This window comes from Lytechinus pictus, chromosome 12 (assembly GCF_037042905.1).
Source record: "Lytechinus pictus isolate F3 Inbred chromosome 12, Lp3.0, whole genome shotgun sequence".
NCBI lineage: Eukaryota > Metazoa > Echinodermata > Echinoidea > Temnopleuroida > Toxopneustidae > Lytechinus > Lytechinus pictus.
This window is the reverse complement of record NC_087256.1, coordinates 7,283,487-7,300,368: the sequence shown is the minus strand read 5'-3', so window position 1 is coordinate 7,300,368 and position 16,882 is coordinate 7,283,487. Positions and strand designations below refer to the sequence as shown.

General features: G+C 36.2%; 2 protein-coding genes across 2 annotated transcripts; one reads left to right on the top strand and one right to left on the bottom strand.

Annotated features, from left to right (window-relative positions):
- The first annotated feature begins 263 nt into the window (after nt 1-263).
- LOC129273252 (single-minded homolog 2-like) lies at nt 264-15,665 on the top strand. The gene is made up of 8 exons (XM_064107855.1): nt 264-276; nt 977-1,146; nt 8,197-8,400; nt 9,056-9,169; nt 9,771-9,961; nt 11,552-11,658; nt 12,159-12,300; nt 12,680-15,665. The coding sequence occupies exons 1-8, from the start codon at nt 264-266 to the stop codon at nt 14,043-14,045; spliced, it is 2,307 nt and encodes a 768-aa protein (XP_063963925.1). The 3' UTR covers nt 14,046-15,665.
- LOC129273454 (AP-5 complex subunit sigma-1-like) lies at nt 3,964-4,746 on the bottom strand. Its single transcript, XM_054910485.2, has one exon. The coding sequence runs from the start codon at nt 4,657-4,659 to the stop codon at nt 4,063-4,065; it is 597 nt and encodes a 198-aa protein (XP_054766460.2). The 5' UTR covers nt 4,660-4,746; the 3' UTR covers nt 3,964-4,062.
- Nucleotides 15,666-16,882: the final 1,217 nt, after the last annotated feature.

The following is a 16,882-nucleotide window of genomic DNA, read 5'->3' as shown; positions in this document are numbered from 1 at the left end:
TGATGTGGCGTACAATAAATGTGTTGAATGGTTTATAAAACTATCATTATGACACCGAAACACTAGCACTTTTTATAAATTAATAATACCCTTAGATATTTAGAGGTCCCTTATTTATAAATAATAGTACAATATGCATACCTCTGACTTACCCCTTCTTCTTAAGTTGATTTTCAAAAGTAGAATATATCAATTAAAATGAACGCCAATGTTTATAAAGAACTATGAAACAGAAACCGGTTATATAAGGCAAGCAAGCAATAATGGAAAGTGTAGGTAAAAATTGATTTTCCCATTTCCTCATTTTTAACGTTGTTATTTGGTGAAAAACTAAAACAATGTAGACCTACACATCATTTCTTTATCATAGGCTATATTATCTCCGTCTGGGATATAAGGGCACAAGAACCCACTTCATTCTCTTAGTTATATCAATCAAACTCCAATTTTGGAAGTTGTTGCTATTTTCCCATAATGTTTTTGTAATAAGTATCATCATCATTATTACCACCACCACCACCATAATAATAATAATAATGATAATAATAATAACAGCAACAACAACAACAACAACAATAATAATAATAATAATAATAATAACAATAATAGTAATAACGGTATATTTACCCAGGGTATAGCCACTTCAGTTCCGAAAACTGTTCTCCCAGCGGGCCCCGCTATTATTATTACCCGGCTGAGCTAGGCCACCTATTTAGGTGCAGTGTGCACACAGCTTTTTGAGGAAGTACTTCCTGCCGGTACCCATTTACCTCACCTGGGTCGAGTGCAGCAAAATGTGGATGAATTCCTTGCTGAAGGAAATTACGCCATGGATGGGATTCGAACCCACGACCCGCTGTTTCAAAGCCCGGAGACTAATCCACTGGGTCACCATTATCATTATTATCATCATTGTATAATTCATTACTCTTTTCACATAATTATTTTCATTACTCTTTACTATTTTTTCAAATAGCCGCTGGCCTTGAATCGCCCCAACCATCATCTGATCAAGCAACGATTGAACTACCCGATGGCAGTCTTATCAAGGAAGAGTTTCCCGGAGAACAGCCCGTCTCCGTAGATGGCTCGCCGCTACCTACCAGTAGATTGGAGGGTCAACTTGAGACGCAGTTATCCCTTGAGGTAAGTCATCTGGTTATATTTCTCTGGTGAGGGCTAAGCTTCTTCTTCTTAATATTATTATTATTACTGTCATTATTATCATCATCATTCTTCTTATTACTATTATCATCAATATTATCATGTTTTTTTCTCCTTTCCCCTTTCTATCTCATTTCCCCCTCCCCCTCTCTCTCATTCAGTCCTTTCCTTGTTAAATGAGTCAGGACTCATTGGACTTCTCACCCCTTTCTTCAAATTCCCAATCATTCTATATTATCTCTGCATATCTGATAAAGAATATGGGTCAATACTCAATAGTGTAACCAAGAACTGTCCTAACTCTCCAGTTGTCGTGGGTTGGTCGTCATATCTTGGGTTTGTTTAAGTCGAATCGGATGTTTTTACCCATTCTCATTCAGATCGCGTCGAAAACACTCGAGAAAATCTCCCACAAAGTACACAAGTCGCCAAGGGTAGTGGCCTTTTTTTAACACCGTCATCTAATAGTAGATCAGAGCTGTGTAGATGGACAGAAGGGCGTAGAGGTTTGGGTTGGGGAAGGAGGGAAAACTTAGGAAAGACAAGTGTGTGTGTGTGTAGTGTGTTTGTGAGAGAGAGAAAGAAAGAGAGAGAGAGAAAAAAAAAAAAGAGAAAGAAAGAGGGGACAGGTAAATCAGAAGAAAAATTATGAACAGTAAATAGACAGACATGGAAAGAAAGGTAGTTGACAGAAAGAAAGAGAGATTCAGAGGGAGTAAGAGGGGAGACAGCGAGGCAGAATAGAGGGAGAGAAAACAGAGAGGAAGAGAAAGAGGTGGGGAGAGGTAGATAGACAGATAGATGGAGCTGTAGAATTAGGGATGTACACAACCTTTGGTTTGATGTTTGCTAGATTAATCTTATAGACAAATGCCCTTTTTAGACTTTGGTTCTTTAAACAGGCCCGATCACCCACTCCCTTGTTAAAAATAAACCACATACACGTACAGCCACACACTCTCATTGTACCCGGTGCTGTTATATACACATATATCATACAGACATACCTTTAAAGCACAGTAAGATAATATTCTGTGTTGAGGTATTTAGAGACATTTGATATTTTATTAATTATATATGATTATGCTCTACTGTACATGTAGAATAATACCATGGTAACAGGGCTCAGCAGCCAATCACAATCAAGATTTCCATGGAAAATTTACTATAGTCATAAGTCTTTTTAAAATGGGCCCCAGAACATCTACCAGTGCATTTATGTAATGGTACACGAGCACTTTGTATCAGTATACTGCAAAAGCTAAACACCATACATAGGCCTACAGTGATTTGTTTTACTTCCTCAAAATGGTAAATGTACAATCTTACTAATGATATTCTACAGGATGCTCCGGGTTGAATATATACATATATATCTCTCAATAAAGTAAAATAGAGTAAAATTCACAGAGCAAAATGCTGAAAATTTGATCAAAATCGGATAACAAATAACAAAGTTATTGAATTTCAAAGATTTGCATTATTACGGTGAAACAGTTCTAGGCATGTCTTCATGAATATTCATTAGGTTGAATATTCATTAGGTGGGCTGATGAATGATGATGTCATATCCTTACTTGTTCTTACGTATTGTATTTATGAAATGAGAGTTATTCAAAAATTTTCTACCAAGAACTAAAACAATTGGATTGAGAACTGATTAAGCGCATTAGTTATTTCTTGCTGCAACTTATTTCATCATAATGGAGACACTTCATTTACACATTTATAAAAAATGAAACAATTATGATTTCATGTAATAACGTAATAAGAAAAGGAAAAGTGGGGATATGACATCATCAGCCCAGGTAATGATTATTCATGAAGACATGTCTAGAACTGTTTTCCAAAATAATGCAAAACTTTAAAATTCAATAACTTTGTTATTTGTAATCTGATTTTGATCAAATTTTCATCATTTTGCTTTGTGAATTTACTCTATTTATTTAGATATAAATATCTTCAGCCCAGAGCATCCCTTTAATCCCAGTGATATTTTCCACGTGTTCTGTATGCAATATAACTACATATCGTTGTATATTTTATTTCCAAAGAATTGGATTATGTAATTATGTACCTTCAAATGTAAAATATAGGCCTAAAGATTTTAAATCGTTTCTTTTTAATTTTTGTTCATAATTTATAATCAGTATACATATGTTATCTCTCTAAATGTTCAATTAAAAAAGTACAAATGCATTTTAATATGAATGTGTAAAGTAATTGTTCAAGTTTCACAAATTTTTCATCATCAACATTGCTGCTTGCAAATAAAATGGATTCATAATTCCAAATATTACAGGAAAAATACTTTTTTGCACTGCTGTACAGTATGTAATTTCTTACAATTACAAAATTAATCTATTTTATAGAGAAATGCATATTAAGATATATTTTACCTGTAAACATTGATTAATTGTTCAGAGAATGTGAAATATAAAGACATGGTAATGAATTATGTTGCTTAGCTACTTCTAGATTGTGTAACACGAATAAAATTGGTAAATATAAGAACTACATGTATATGGGGAAAGGGGCTATGTAGAAAACCTATGAATAGAGTGAATTAAAATTAAAAAAAATTTCTCCTATAAAACTATATGGCAATCCAATCCCAGTATTGCCTAAAAAATAAAAGAATACAAAATACGGAATATGTGCAAATAAAACTGTCAAGCGTTTACAATGCATACATTACAAATGACAATTATCAAAAATAAATATAATATAACAAAGCAAAGTTTTGTAACTTATTACAGGGAAATTAACCTACATGTAGCAAACAAGTTGAACCATAGTGCAATACATATTTGAAATATATCTTTGAAAAAGTTGGAAAATTATATAAAAGCAAATACAAGCAGATATCTGTCAATACAAGCAGATACTGGCAGACCTTCATTTCAGTTTCATTGCAATATCTAGCTCCTTTTCAGTTTGTTTGATTAAAGCATGGTTCATGAATATTATTCGTCCTGACGGCAAGAAATGATGAAGAACCTCCATCACACGATCACCCTTCTCAAGCACTTCGGTCGGTTGACGAACAGCCTTCACATGCTCCTGTAAATTCTTCACCAACAAACGCAATTGATTCTCCACCTGTAAACGGTTCTCATGAGTCTCACAAACAAGGATGAATCCCGTCTTTCCAACCCCTAACCAGACAGCGATTTTCTCTGTCTTGAATGGATCACCGGCCGCTAGTCGGAACATGCCAAGCTCTGCATCTCGCAACAAGTCATCCTGGCCACTGCTCAAGCCATCACTGTAAGTTACTCGCTCCGAAACAGCCTTCTGGAAGGAGAATTCCGATTGAACCTGACGTGCCACCAGCGCCATTTGCTCTTTCCGAAGCGTTCTCATTTCCGTGACAGCACCCTCGTTTTCGATGCTACGTTCATCCAACTTGGCATTCTCAAACCCAAATGTGCAAGAAAACAACACCCGGCATGTGTCCGGTGGTAGCGTGTGGATAATGAAGGCATAAACCATTCTGCTCCCCCGTCTACCGTTTAGCGCTAGAAGTCCCACCTTGGCCGCTAAACTAACTCCGACGTCCAAGCACAGGTACGTTCATGAAAACTACGCAGTTTTGAATAGCACGGGACTGAATTTATTGATGCAGCTGCAGTTCCGTGTTGCCCATTCAGCAAAGAAACGCCAAGTGTTGCTACTTCCTGTCAATAATAATAAAGCATGACGAATTCTGAGTAATGGTCCTAAGAAACTGATCAGATTTTAAAATGGTAGTTAGAAGTTGCAGTCCGCAAGTAAACTACCGTAAACTTCGTCTTCGGCATCGCCATTTGTTTACTTCTTATATACTATGGCAAGCTGTTGGTTGTTATTTTGTATAAATAAATTTATTATCAATATTCTGAAATACATATGGTAATTAGTTGTTACAATGTTTCTTTACTTATGATAGTGATCAGAATTCAAAATATTATTTAGAGGTTACAAATGATTCGCAAGTTGATAAGTGGGCGTCGCCCCCGGGCGTTGCCATCTCTTGTTTACGTTTGATGATTTATGGCAAGCTGTTGGTTATATGTATTATCAATACTTGATCCGATCATTAAACTAGATGGAAATCCAACAATTTTAAAACATTTTTTTTTTAATCCAGTAACACACTGCATATTCAAGAAAACAATGAATGTATGATTCTACATCACATTTCGAAAATATTTTGAAGAAAATGTATTTTAGATGTTGACATTGCTAAATGTATATCTTTCCATAGTCGTGGCTGATATCGTTCACTTACTGAATTATTGCATTTTTGGCATATAAAAAATCTTTATGAAAATTAAACGGGCCTGGGGTCCGTTGCAGAAAGAGTTGCAATCAGTCGCAACTCTAAAAATCATGCGTAACTTGATTTTCAACCAATCAACAGCACGCATTTGAGACTTGCGATTGATTTTTTGACTTGCGAAAAAAGTTTACACTTTGAAAAAGCCCTGGGAATTAAAAAATATCCCATACAACATGTGGGTAATTTTTTCACATATAATCTTGGGTTTGGGTCTCATCTATCCAATGAAAGTGAACGTTTTGACAGAATGTTACACTTGAGTGAGCACTGTCTATATTTGTAAAGCTCGCAGAAATCTGTTTGCGCAGAAATGCTCGTTTTCACGCTGTGTCAAGGGGAAAGGGCGAAATCAACTTACCCTGCGAAACATTTCTCATACATTTCCTTTGCACTTTTCGTCAATCGAAATAAAACGGATACATTCAAGCATTTTGTAACAATTTTGCCACCCAAATTGAAATTTCAACACTTAGTAAGCACAATCTTTACCCTTTTTGTGCCAGCTGGATCTGAGGACATAACTGACTCTGAACAAAAGTTTATATCAGACATTTCCAGCATTTTTTCATGAAGTTTTTATCATTTAAAGTGGGTTTACATTTCATCTATAATTTAATACTTGTTTCTCCACACTTTTTCCAAGCTTGACAATGATTAACAAAATGAAAATCAAGCCTAAGCCATTTCTTGTAAATCACAGCTCAGTGTAAAGCAAATATCGTCACGATGGACTCGGTGTGTGGGGGAGTGGGGTGGGTCGCAATGCACTCTTCGGAGTGTTTTGGGCAAGGAAACAAGTTTAAAAAGGTAAAAGATATCTTAACATCAATTTTACTAGCTAATTTACACGTTTTCTTCATGATTATGGTCTACTTTTATTCGCATAACTATTCCAAAGTTCTGCGCAAATAATTTTTCACTAACTTTTCAAAAGAAAGTGGTGCTCACTCAAGCGGAAATATTTTTCGACAGTTAAATCGTCATTTGCTTAAATGGATCTGTATTTTGTACCAATGTTGAAATGTGGAAAAATCTTCAGGATATTACAAATGTATAATTTAACAGAATTTTTTCTAAGTGTAAACTTTTTTTTGATACGCACTGTATAAGATACACATTTATACTGCCCTTAAATTAGGCCATAGCCATGATAGCTACATGGGGGTGAATCACCCTAGAATTTTCTGGGGTATTTTTTTGTTTTAATCACCATTGTTAGGAGTGAAAACTTTTTTTTTGCTTGTCAATTTTTTGGGGAACTAAAATCATTTTCATTATGGAGCGAAAACTTTTTTTTTGCGGCATGTCAATTTTTCTCTCCACAACCAGCACCCCTTCTTAAAAAATCGTTCCCATGCCCTTTTATACCTAATCACTTGACGCCATCAACGAATCCAGATTTTTCTTCCTCTTTGTTTTTATCTTGCTGCTACTTTTCCGGGGGTGTGGTGCTATATATATGCGGCCTAATCACCCTGGCACAATTAATATTTGCGTTTAAAGTAAAAAGAAAAGGGAAATAATAATTCACACTTCTTATTAAAAAAACAAGATGGGGAGAGGGTCAATGGAAAATACGGGGTTGAGAATTGGGACGCCAAGATCCAAGAAATTAACATAACTGTGACAAAAGTTAAAATCGTTCCCCCTCAAAAACAATTTCATGATGGCGTGGCGTTGTTATACCTTTTCGTCTAGTCCCTGATATCAACATGCATGATCAAGTCGCAAAGATTTCTATTTTTTTTTAGGATTGGAGATAGTAATGTCATTCTAAGGTGTGGATTGTATGGATAGCTAAGAAGCCACACGTGCAATTAAGGGCAGTGAATAAAATTGTATGTATTCTTGATTGGGGGTATTACCGGAGCGCATTATCGAATTTTGGCAATATATCTTTAAAAAAAGAAGAAATAGTAAGTCTTTATGCATGTTAGAGTCAGTGGTCAAGTCCTTTTTTGTTGATAGTTTTATACCAGAACACTTAATTTATTATTGCTTTCTCCCCCAACTGTGTATTTTTGGTACGTTTGCAATGCACTTGTATCAGAATCGCATCACCATAATACCCACTAAAGATATTGAGTCAGGAAGTCCTGTTCTATATATAGCATGTGTTTCCTGTTGTTGTTTCTTTTTTTTTTCATTTCTTTTATTCCCTTTTTTCGATTTTGGGGGTCTTTTCTTTTCTCTCCATTTCATTTTTTTCTTTCACTTTCTACTTTTTTTGTTAAAACTCTTTTCTTTCTTTCCCCTGTTTCCAGAATTTCTCATGCATGGGTGTGATTACAACACCTTTGGCTGTTTATACTTTAATCATAAATTATTTTAATAATAACAATGATGATGATGATGATAATAATAATAATGATGATAATAATCCGCTTTTATATAGCGCTTAATCCGGGACGACGTCTCTTAGCGCTTTACAGATATACCCTGGTCATCGGAACCCGGCATGCTCGCATACGCTGTATGCACTTTCTCCACTTTCTAGGGAGCATTTCAACAGGAGTTGCAAGACTCAAGACTTTGATGTTAGTTTAACACCACAGAACCAACTGGTGCCAGCACCCCGCAAGTTTTTTCCCATTGTTTATACTTATAGTTTGTAAACTTTAATTCATGTATACTTTGAAACCGAAATAAAACAAGTCAATTAAAAACAGAATGAAATCAATCAATTATCAACGCTCTTCTTTTTTCAGGCACTGGATGGATTCCTCCTCGTCATCACGGTGGATGGGACGATCCTCTACGCCACCGACAACATGTCAAGCCATCTTGGTTTTCATCATGTCGACCTCGTCCACCGCTGCATCTACGGGATCGTACATCCAGACGACCACCAGGAACTTCGCATCATTCTGGAAGAAACGTTGGGTGTTTCCCATCAAAGACAATCTATGCAGGTACGTATTTGCGCCATCAGTGGAAGAGGACACTGCTCCATGCTACTCAAAGCTTCTATTAACAAAAATGAAAGTGTACATTGTGCTGTTGTGTCCCCTTATTGAAATGAAAATATTTGTCTTTATCTTGTCATCTTGGGGGGGGGGGTATTATTGTGCTTAATAGTTAAAACTTCGTTGTTGGTTTGCTGTTTCCTCCCTTCTTTTGAAACTGTTTCCTAATTTCGTCGTATTTTTTTCTTCCTATATACAGTGGTGCTAGAAAGTTAGTGAACCCCACCAGATAATGACCATAATAAAGTGTTCAGTTTCTGCTATGTTATATATATTCAATTGTGAAGTTGTGTGATAACGTCTTACATTCAATAACGTTTGTTTCTCTGGGCTAGCTGAACATTGTAGTGTTTTTGTTTACATTCAACACTCGGTATGAAGGAATTGATTTTATGTTGGGGTTCACTAACTTTCTAGCACTACTGTATATCTTGTAATCATTACGTCTTTTAACGGCATTCAGTTATACTAAAAAGCAGTATTAAGGTGATATGATTTTAACCGTGAGTGAATAAATAAAATACTACACAAATATAAGTACTTCCTCGTTGCATGAGATCAGGTTTTCATTCAAGTATCATTTTTTATGTCTGGTTTCCAGGGTGCTATGTCGGGAGCAGAATCTACAATGCCATTGAGGGGTGCCGGTGCAAGTCGAGATGTTTCCTTCCTCTGCAGGATGAAATGTTTTAACGGCACGAACACTGGCTTCGTGGTAAGATTTTAAATAAGTTATTCGAGACAATAAACACTGGCCTACGGGGGGGGGGGGGGGGTTCTCGTCACCCTAGAAAAAAATATACCACCAAGAAAAAAAGAAGAAAAAGTTGAGAGAAAAAGGAAGTATTGCGCCAGATCTATCAAAATTAGATTTTCATTAAAAAGAGGTCAATCAGATATTTTGTTCATAACGTCCCCGGGATCACGCCACTGCCAATAAGATATTTATTATAGTCCCATTGAAAACTACGGCAATATACAACTGTATATTACCAGGCTGGCGCCTCCGAGTATCAATTTTATTGAGAAGCCTTTTTTTGTCACATTAATATTCACTGTTACCTGTTTAGCAGATTAACTTATGTAAAGTGGGAAGAGAGGTGGAGTAAGAAAACTTTATCGTCTATTTACAAATAAAAAAAACCTCGTGACAGATGAATTGATTAAAAGAACAAAATACAGATAAAAATGAAAATACGAAACAAAAAACAACAGAACGAAAAAATAGCCCCCCCAAAAAAAAAAAAAAAAAAAAAAAACCCGATATTGTTTCTTGTAATAAGGGAGAATTTATTCTATCTTCTTTTCCCCTTAAGAAAATGCAGTGTACTGGTACAATGAAGTCATTACCAGATGCTCAACGTGTTGGCCACGCCCCTCATCAGGTACTCTTTGCCGCCTTCAGGCCGTTTATCCTCCTCGCAGCCGACACAGACATCGAAGCAAAGCCAGGAACATTCTGGACGACACACGATCTCGATCTCAACGTCTCATCCGTTGACAACAGGTATTTGCTTTACAAATTCATGTACAATGTAATTTTACTCTGAAATATCCCATTTAGGTAAAGATACTGATATTATGATGACAGTGATGAGTTAAACAAGATTAGTTGTTATCATTATCGTTTTCATTATTTTCGTCAATATTAATATTAATATAAGTTTTACCACCATCATCACTAGCATCAACATCATCATCATCACCACCACCACCACCACCACCACCATCATCATCATCTCCACCTCCACCACCATTATCACCACCATCACCATCGTCGTCATCATCCCCATCATCATCATCATCATCACCATAATAATAATAATAATAATAATAATAATAATAATAATGATAATAATGATAATAATAATAATAATAATGATAATAATAATAATAATAATCATCATCATCATTATCATCATCACCGTTATCATCATCGTCATCATCATCATCAATATCATCATCATCATTCATCATATAATTTCCTTCCTAATTGTCATATTCATCATTATCATCATTCACCATTATCATCATCATATTTCATTTGCTGGCCAAATAATTAAGAGATCCTTATTGCCTTTTCACAATTTTGCATATTTAAAGAAAACCTATATTACAATTAAGACGAAACAAGCGATCAAACAGTAACAATCCACTATAAAATGATGAAAGGACTTTTATCTTTCTTTGCTGTTGGGGTCGGTAGGCTAAGGATATTATTTTCCGATGATATACGATTGAATCGGCATGCACCTCTAATTAAGATTTAATGATGAACATGCATCAGTTTCCATTGATGCTCTGAAAATTAGACGCACGAATTTGAAATTCTATTGTTCAAGATTCAATGAAGAAGCATATTTTAATTACAAGACAAGTCCAAGGCCTAGCCCCTTTCGGTCAAGATAAGAAGTATTATATTGCATCTCGGAGTGGATTACTCTTTAATTGAATGCGATGACGTTGACATAAAGAAGAACACTTGATAGTTTCATATTGATATATATTTAGATGAAAATTTCATTGATAACCACATTTGTTTATACATTCAGGTACTTATACAATTATCAGTTTATTTGTTGAAGTTATTATACCAAGAACGCCTTTCATTTTTAATTCAAGGAGAGAAAAGAATGCCTTTATCTTATAGTATACCTTTAAAATTATGTGATACACCAATTTACACACTTCAGAATATTTACAAAACTGCACTATGGCGTGAGGACAATAATATAGAGTCATCCTATATTGTCTTGCTATCAATATTAAATATTTTAAATATTCAATATCTGTTCAACGGAAATTCAGTCCGGTATTGGCATCCATACAAAACAAAACCAAAATATCAATGTTCATCTGAGGTACAAGCATAAAATATAAGAGGTGTGAATTATTAAACAAAATGTATACAAGCATAGCAAAATTATTGATAATTACTCTCCCAAATGCGTCATCAGTTCAAAAAGCCTTCATGACAAGCATTGCAGGATTTTATTTGATTTAACATAATCATGTTTCCCACTTATTCTAAATATTTTCTCAATTATTCAGCATTATCCTTACGATTTGATTCCAAATATTTGTATCTATTTGACAGGTCGTGTGAAGTTATCGGTGTAGACTCGTCATATCTGGAAGGAAAATCCCTGTATCATCTTATTCATCCTGACGATCTCCTCGCGGTATATGTCTGCCATAAAACATGTAAGTATCAAAATGATTAATAATAATGATAATACTGATTATGATATTGTGATGCTATTACTTTTGCATCAGCTCTCACAATCTAACAATCTTTAAAGCGTTTTAGCGGAGTGGTTATTTTTCTCCATGGGAAAGCATTTTTTTTTTTTACTTCTAATTGTTTTCATAAATAATCATCTCGGCTTGAAACCATGCAAAATATCTTTATAATGACAATAAAGCTTTTCTTCGCGATCTTGACAATGGGATAATGCTCACATTAGAGTAATTAATACAATTAATCATATTACTATATGGTTCCGCCTTGCTACATCTAAAATGGTGACTCCGTACTCCAAAGCTTCCTCGCCTGAATATGATTGCCTATCAGCAGTTTTGTTCATGGTATTACATATTCTCTCTTCTCTTTCTCCTCCAATTATACCCATCACCTTCATCTACCCTTCCCTCTACCTCTTTTCTCTCATCATTTCTCCCCCTTTCTTTTTCACTCCGTGCAGTGATAGAGACGGATGAGGTTCATACAATGTTCTTCCGTCTCATGCGTCTTGATGGAAGCTGGCAATGGCTCCACACGAGAGGGCGTGCGATCACAAAAAATGGCAGAAAGAACTCTCTTGTCTTCGCTCACAACCCTGTGAGGTAAGGATAAAAAGTATGATAAATTATGGTGCATGTAATTTGATCTATAAAAGGGAAAACGTCCCTCTCCCAGATAATGAATACTTAATTTTTATTTTAATTGTGTGTTCTTCTAATGCATACTTGCAGCAACTTCGTCGGATGTTCATGTCAGGTCTGTTAAAACTCAAAACATTATTTTTCTTCCAATTGGTCCACATCTTATATTGCATTCCCCCCGGATTTTTCCCTTCAGAATGTCAAACATAGGAGTAACAAAGGGATCGAGATACAAAGTATAAAAACAGATATCTCATACTTCATGGTTATGAAATTGTCCGAAAATTTGTGAGTGCATGAATCGACGGTTAAAGCCTTTTTCGTCCGATTTGTATTTCAGGGAGGAAGATATTCCATTACTGCGGCAGGAATCGGCATCCAGGAGTTGTTACGGCCAGGAAGATCTTTTGAAGATGTTCTTGTCGACGCAGTCAACAGATCAATCTGATCAACTCCATGCAGGACCATCAACCAGTAGCAGTACGAGTACTAGCAACATGGATAGCGTGCCGAGGAGAAGGTGGATGAGTAATGACACTTACGTTGTAGCGAGTCAGACAGGTCCAAAGCTCAAAGACGACTACTCTGTGTCGTTGCATAGTCCACATGGAAGCTGTCCTTCAACATTCCACCAGGCTTCAGATAGTCAGAGTCCGGATAATTCAACAAGCGGTGTCTTTTCTTCTAAGATGAAGAGTCAAGAAGATACCATGGGTGACGAGCAAGGATTTCCGATGAGCGTTGGGGCAATCCCGCAGACTGATATACCGTACGCGATGACAAGCAGTTACTACAGTCCGCCTCAGTTGGGGTATGGAGAGCCATCTCTTTACAGTGGGTTTGAGCACCAGCCCTTGTCGATGTACCAGATGGTTGCGCACCTTCCTCCAGAGATGTACGATGCTGATTCATACCGGAAGCATGCCATGCGCGTCAGCGCAGAGATGCAGCAAGAGGACCTTCTGATTGCTTCACATGGAGGCTATGGTTCACAGTATCACCTGCCACCAACACCGCAAACATCGCCACCATCTGCCTATCCTGGGGAAACGTCCTACCACATGCAATACATGCCTAGTGAACCTGTGTGCGGTGTGACGGCACCACCGTCGCCGCCGCCGTCCCCAATTGCGTCGGGTTACCAAGGGACGACATCAACACCCTTGACAACGTCCGCTACGTCGGGAGATTGTAGCAAAAGTGGCTACCCAATGGACTGTTGTACAGGACATATTCCTCCACGGACAGAGTATTGTGCATCGTATATAGTCAATGGTGCAGTTCAGGTCAAGCTGGTTAGTGGTGCACAGACGGGGAACCATCCATATTCCGATTACGAGTCGCCGTACCTCCCATCGTCGTCGGCTGCGTACTCGCGGAGAGACCTCTTCGAACAATGCGACAAGAAACCATTCCAGCATTATCAGGGGGACAAGAACGTCTTGTCCGAGTGGGAATCAGCTATCCGGGGTTCCAGTGACTATACCGTCGGCGGGTCGAACCCTTACCATCAGAAGACATTCCTTCCTTGTCCAATGGCCAGCACGAAGTCGGGTTGTCTGGCGCAGAAAACTTTCCGCCTGGATGACGCCGAGTTCAAAAGCAGAGCAGCAGCCATGTTACATCAGGGAGCTCTATCGGAATTACCTCCTATTGGTAGTTTTCTCGATTTCCTCAACGAGGAACTCAATGCTTTACAATCATAGACTTGGATTTATCAAGTGAATTATTTGAATATTTTTTTTGTAAAGTTCGGATCAACACAAGTTTGAAACCTTTTCTGTTTTCTTTTTTTTGTACTGCCAACTATAATGCAATAAGATTTCGTAATTGAAATGACATTGTCACAATCATTTCGTAAACAAGAATATTTAATATAGGACGAGGGTCAAGTGATTTATCACTTTTCATTTTAATGGAATATAACATTGTCATGTTTCTTGAAGTAACCAAAAGTCAACGACTCTGTATTTGGGATGGCTGAGTATGTAACTCATTTAGATTATATTCAATTGGAAGATAAATGCACGCGTGCAATATCCCTATTCATTGCAATTAATTATATAGACCTATACACGACCACTAGGCATATTTTAAAATTAAGAGCATCATTCAGATCATTTGCATTGACAACTATTGTACGTTTTCTATTACACCAATTTTCAGGAGTATACTCCACAATATAAACTGAAAGTATAGCATGCCACATATATCTTTTGAAAAGATATGGACCTAATCATTCTTCAAGAATCAGTTTTAAACTCGGAACGTCTGACTTACCAATGGTAAACGATAAGTAAGTACTAGTACGTACAAGCATGATTATTTATAGTTTATAACAACATTATGTAAATCTTTATTTTTTTTCAAAAATGATAGTCAAGTGAGAATAGCCACGAGTAATCACAATACAAAAATAGTATGAGACACTCTTTTGAGAATCGTTAAAAGTTGGATAATACTGGAGAGCAGAACTTGGAGAATCGTAGAAATTTGGATAGTCGTAATAATTGAATGACTAAAAATGAATAAAAACTGAGGAAAATATGTTCGCCTTTCTGTGGTTCAATTAAACCAGAAAATGTTTAATGAGCCCGGTCATTGTCCAGAACACTTTTTTTAAATACAGCTCTTGGTTTGTTTGTTTTTTGCAAAAATCATGTATTATTTATTTCGTCATTGTTTTTTATACATATTTTAGCATTATCATCATCATTTAGACAAACCTCAAATATTTATTTATGTGATATGTATATAATACTAGCTCAAAAACTGTATAAATAGATATCAGATAGGAATATAATATTCTTTTGTACGACTTATTTTACTTGTATATAACTTGCACTCAACGATACATTGCCAAAATAATTCAATTTGCCAAACTTTTATGATGTTTTTATTTGGTGACATAAAGTAGCAAATGTTATTGTAGAAGAAAGGCCATTCTGGTTGGTATTATTGCAGAGTAAGTGGAATGCTACTCACTTCAAAAGAATCAGAAAAAGAATTATCAAAACAATGTCGAAATTCGAAAGAATTCAAAAGTATTTTTATTTGTCTTTTTAAAGTCAAAGAAGGGAGTAAGATTTGTCTCCTAATTCTGAATTTTCTGAAATTCTAAATAATGCAATACGATTTCTATATCGGGGTATTAAACTTTAGAATTTAACAGCATTCCACAGCGTGTTTAATCTGTATAGAAACGACTGGATGGCCTTTAATTCTGTAGACCAGTACTTTGTAACAGACTTTAGGACTGAAATCATATTGATAAATTAGGGTATATTTATTTGTACATTCTTCAATAAATGAAATACTAGATAAAACTTTACCTTTATTTGTGTGTTCAATCATTGCAGGCAACAACTGGGACATCTATTTGTTATGATGATTGAAAAGAAATACAGATGAGTCTTCGGATATAGAAAGAAAAGGAAAGAGAGTGGATGAAAAGATGGGTGAAGAGAAATGGAAGAAGGGAAAAGGAATTAGGAGAAGGAGAAAAATAAGTAGACGAAAGAGAGGAGGGAGAGAATGAGAATGAAAATATAAAATAACAAGTGGAACGCCTCCGGCAGTCTTGCCTGCATTACGCAATTCAATATACACTGATATAGCACCAGTGCTGACTTTGAAAACAACTACATGTATCGAATAATTATTCACAAAAACACGATAATAAAATACTATGTTCATTGACCCAAAATGACCTATGACCTTGATCATGTGACCTAAGACATGTGCAAAACAATCAGTCATACTTGATTACTCTTATGTCCACGTTTTATGAATCAGATCCATAAACTTTCAAAGCTACGATGGCAATTCAACAAATACTCCAACATGGCCAGAGCTCATTGATTTAAAATGACTTTTGACCTCAATCATGTGACCTGAAACTCAAGCAAGATGTTCAGTTATATACCTGATTAATGTTAATATATCCAGTTTCATTAACTAGGTCCATATACTTTCTAAATTATGATGACATTTCAAAAACTTAACCTTGGTTATGATTTCAATGTTGACGACGCCGAGTCCGCAGCCGTCTGAAAAGCGGTGCCTATAGTCTCGCTCTAGCTGTTACGCTGGCAAGACAAAAACAAGAAATAAGAGCGAAAGAGAAAGGAAGAATAAAGGGTGAAGAGTGAGAAGAGAGCCGGGGAAGAGAGTAGGAATTGGAACGAAGACATGAGAGACAGGGGAAGACAGCAGAAGCATCCTACTCGAGCTGTAAAGTGCTCTAGAAACAGGATTTTCACTCTTCAATTTGTTCAAGATTTTCTCACATGGTAACTGTTAGTCATAACATTAGGTCATTAGTATGGAAGCTTAAAAGTGCCACCCTGATGTTCATTACAATCATCCCTTCTAAATCATTTAGACATGACGAGATCCGAGATCTTGCCATCATATCATCTCTTCTAAAATATTTAGACATGACGAGATCCGAGATCTTGCCATCTGATCATCTCTTCTAAAAGATGTAGACATGACGAGATCCAAGATCTTGCCATCTGATCATCTCTCACACAGGATGTAG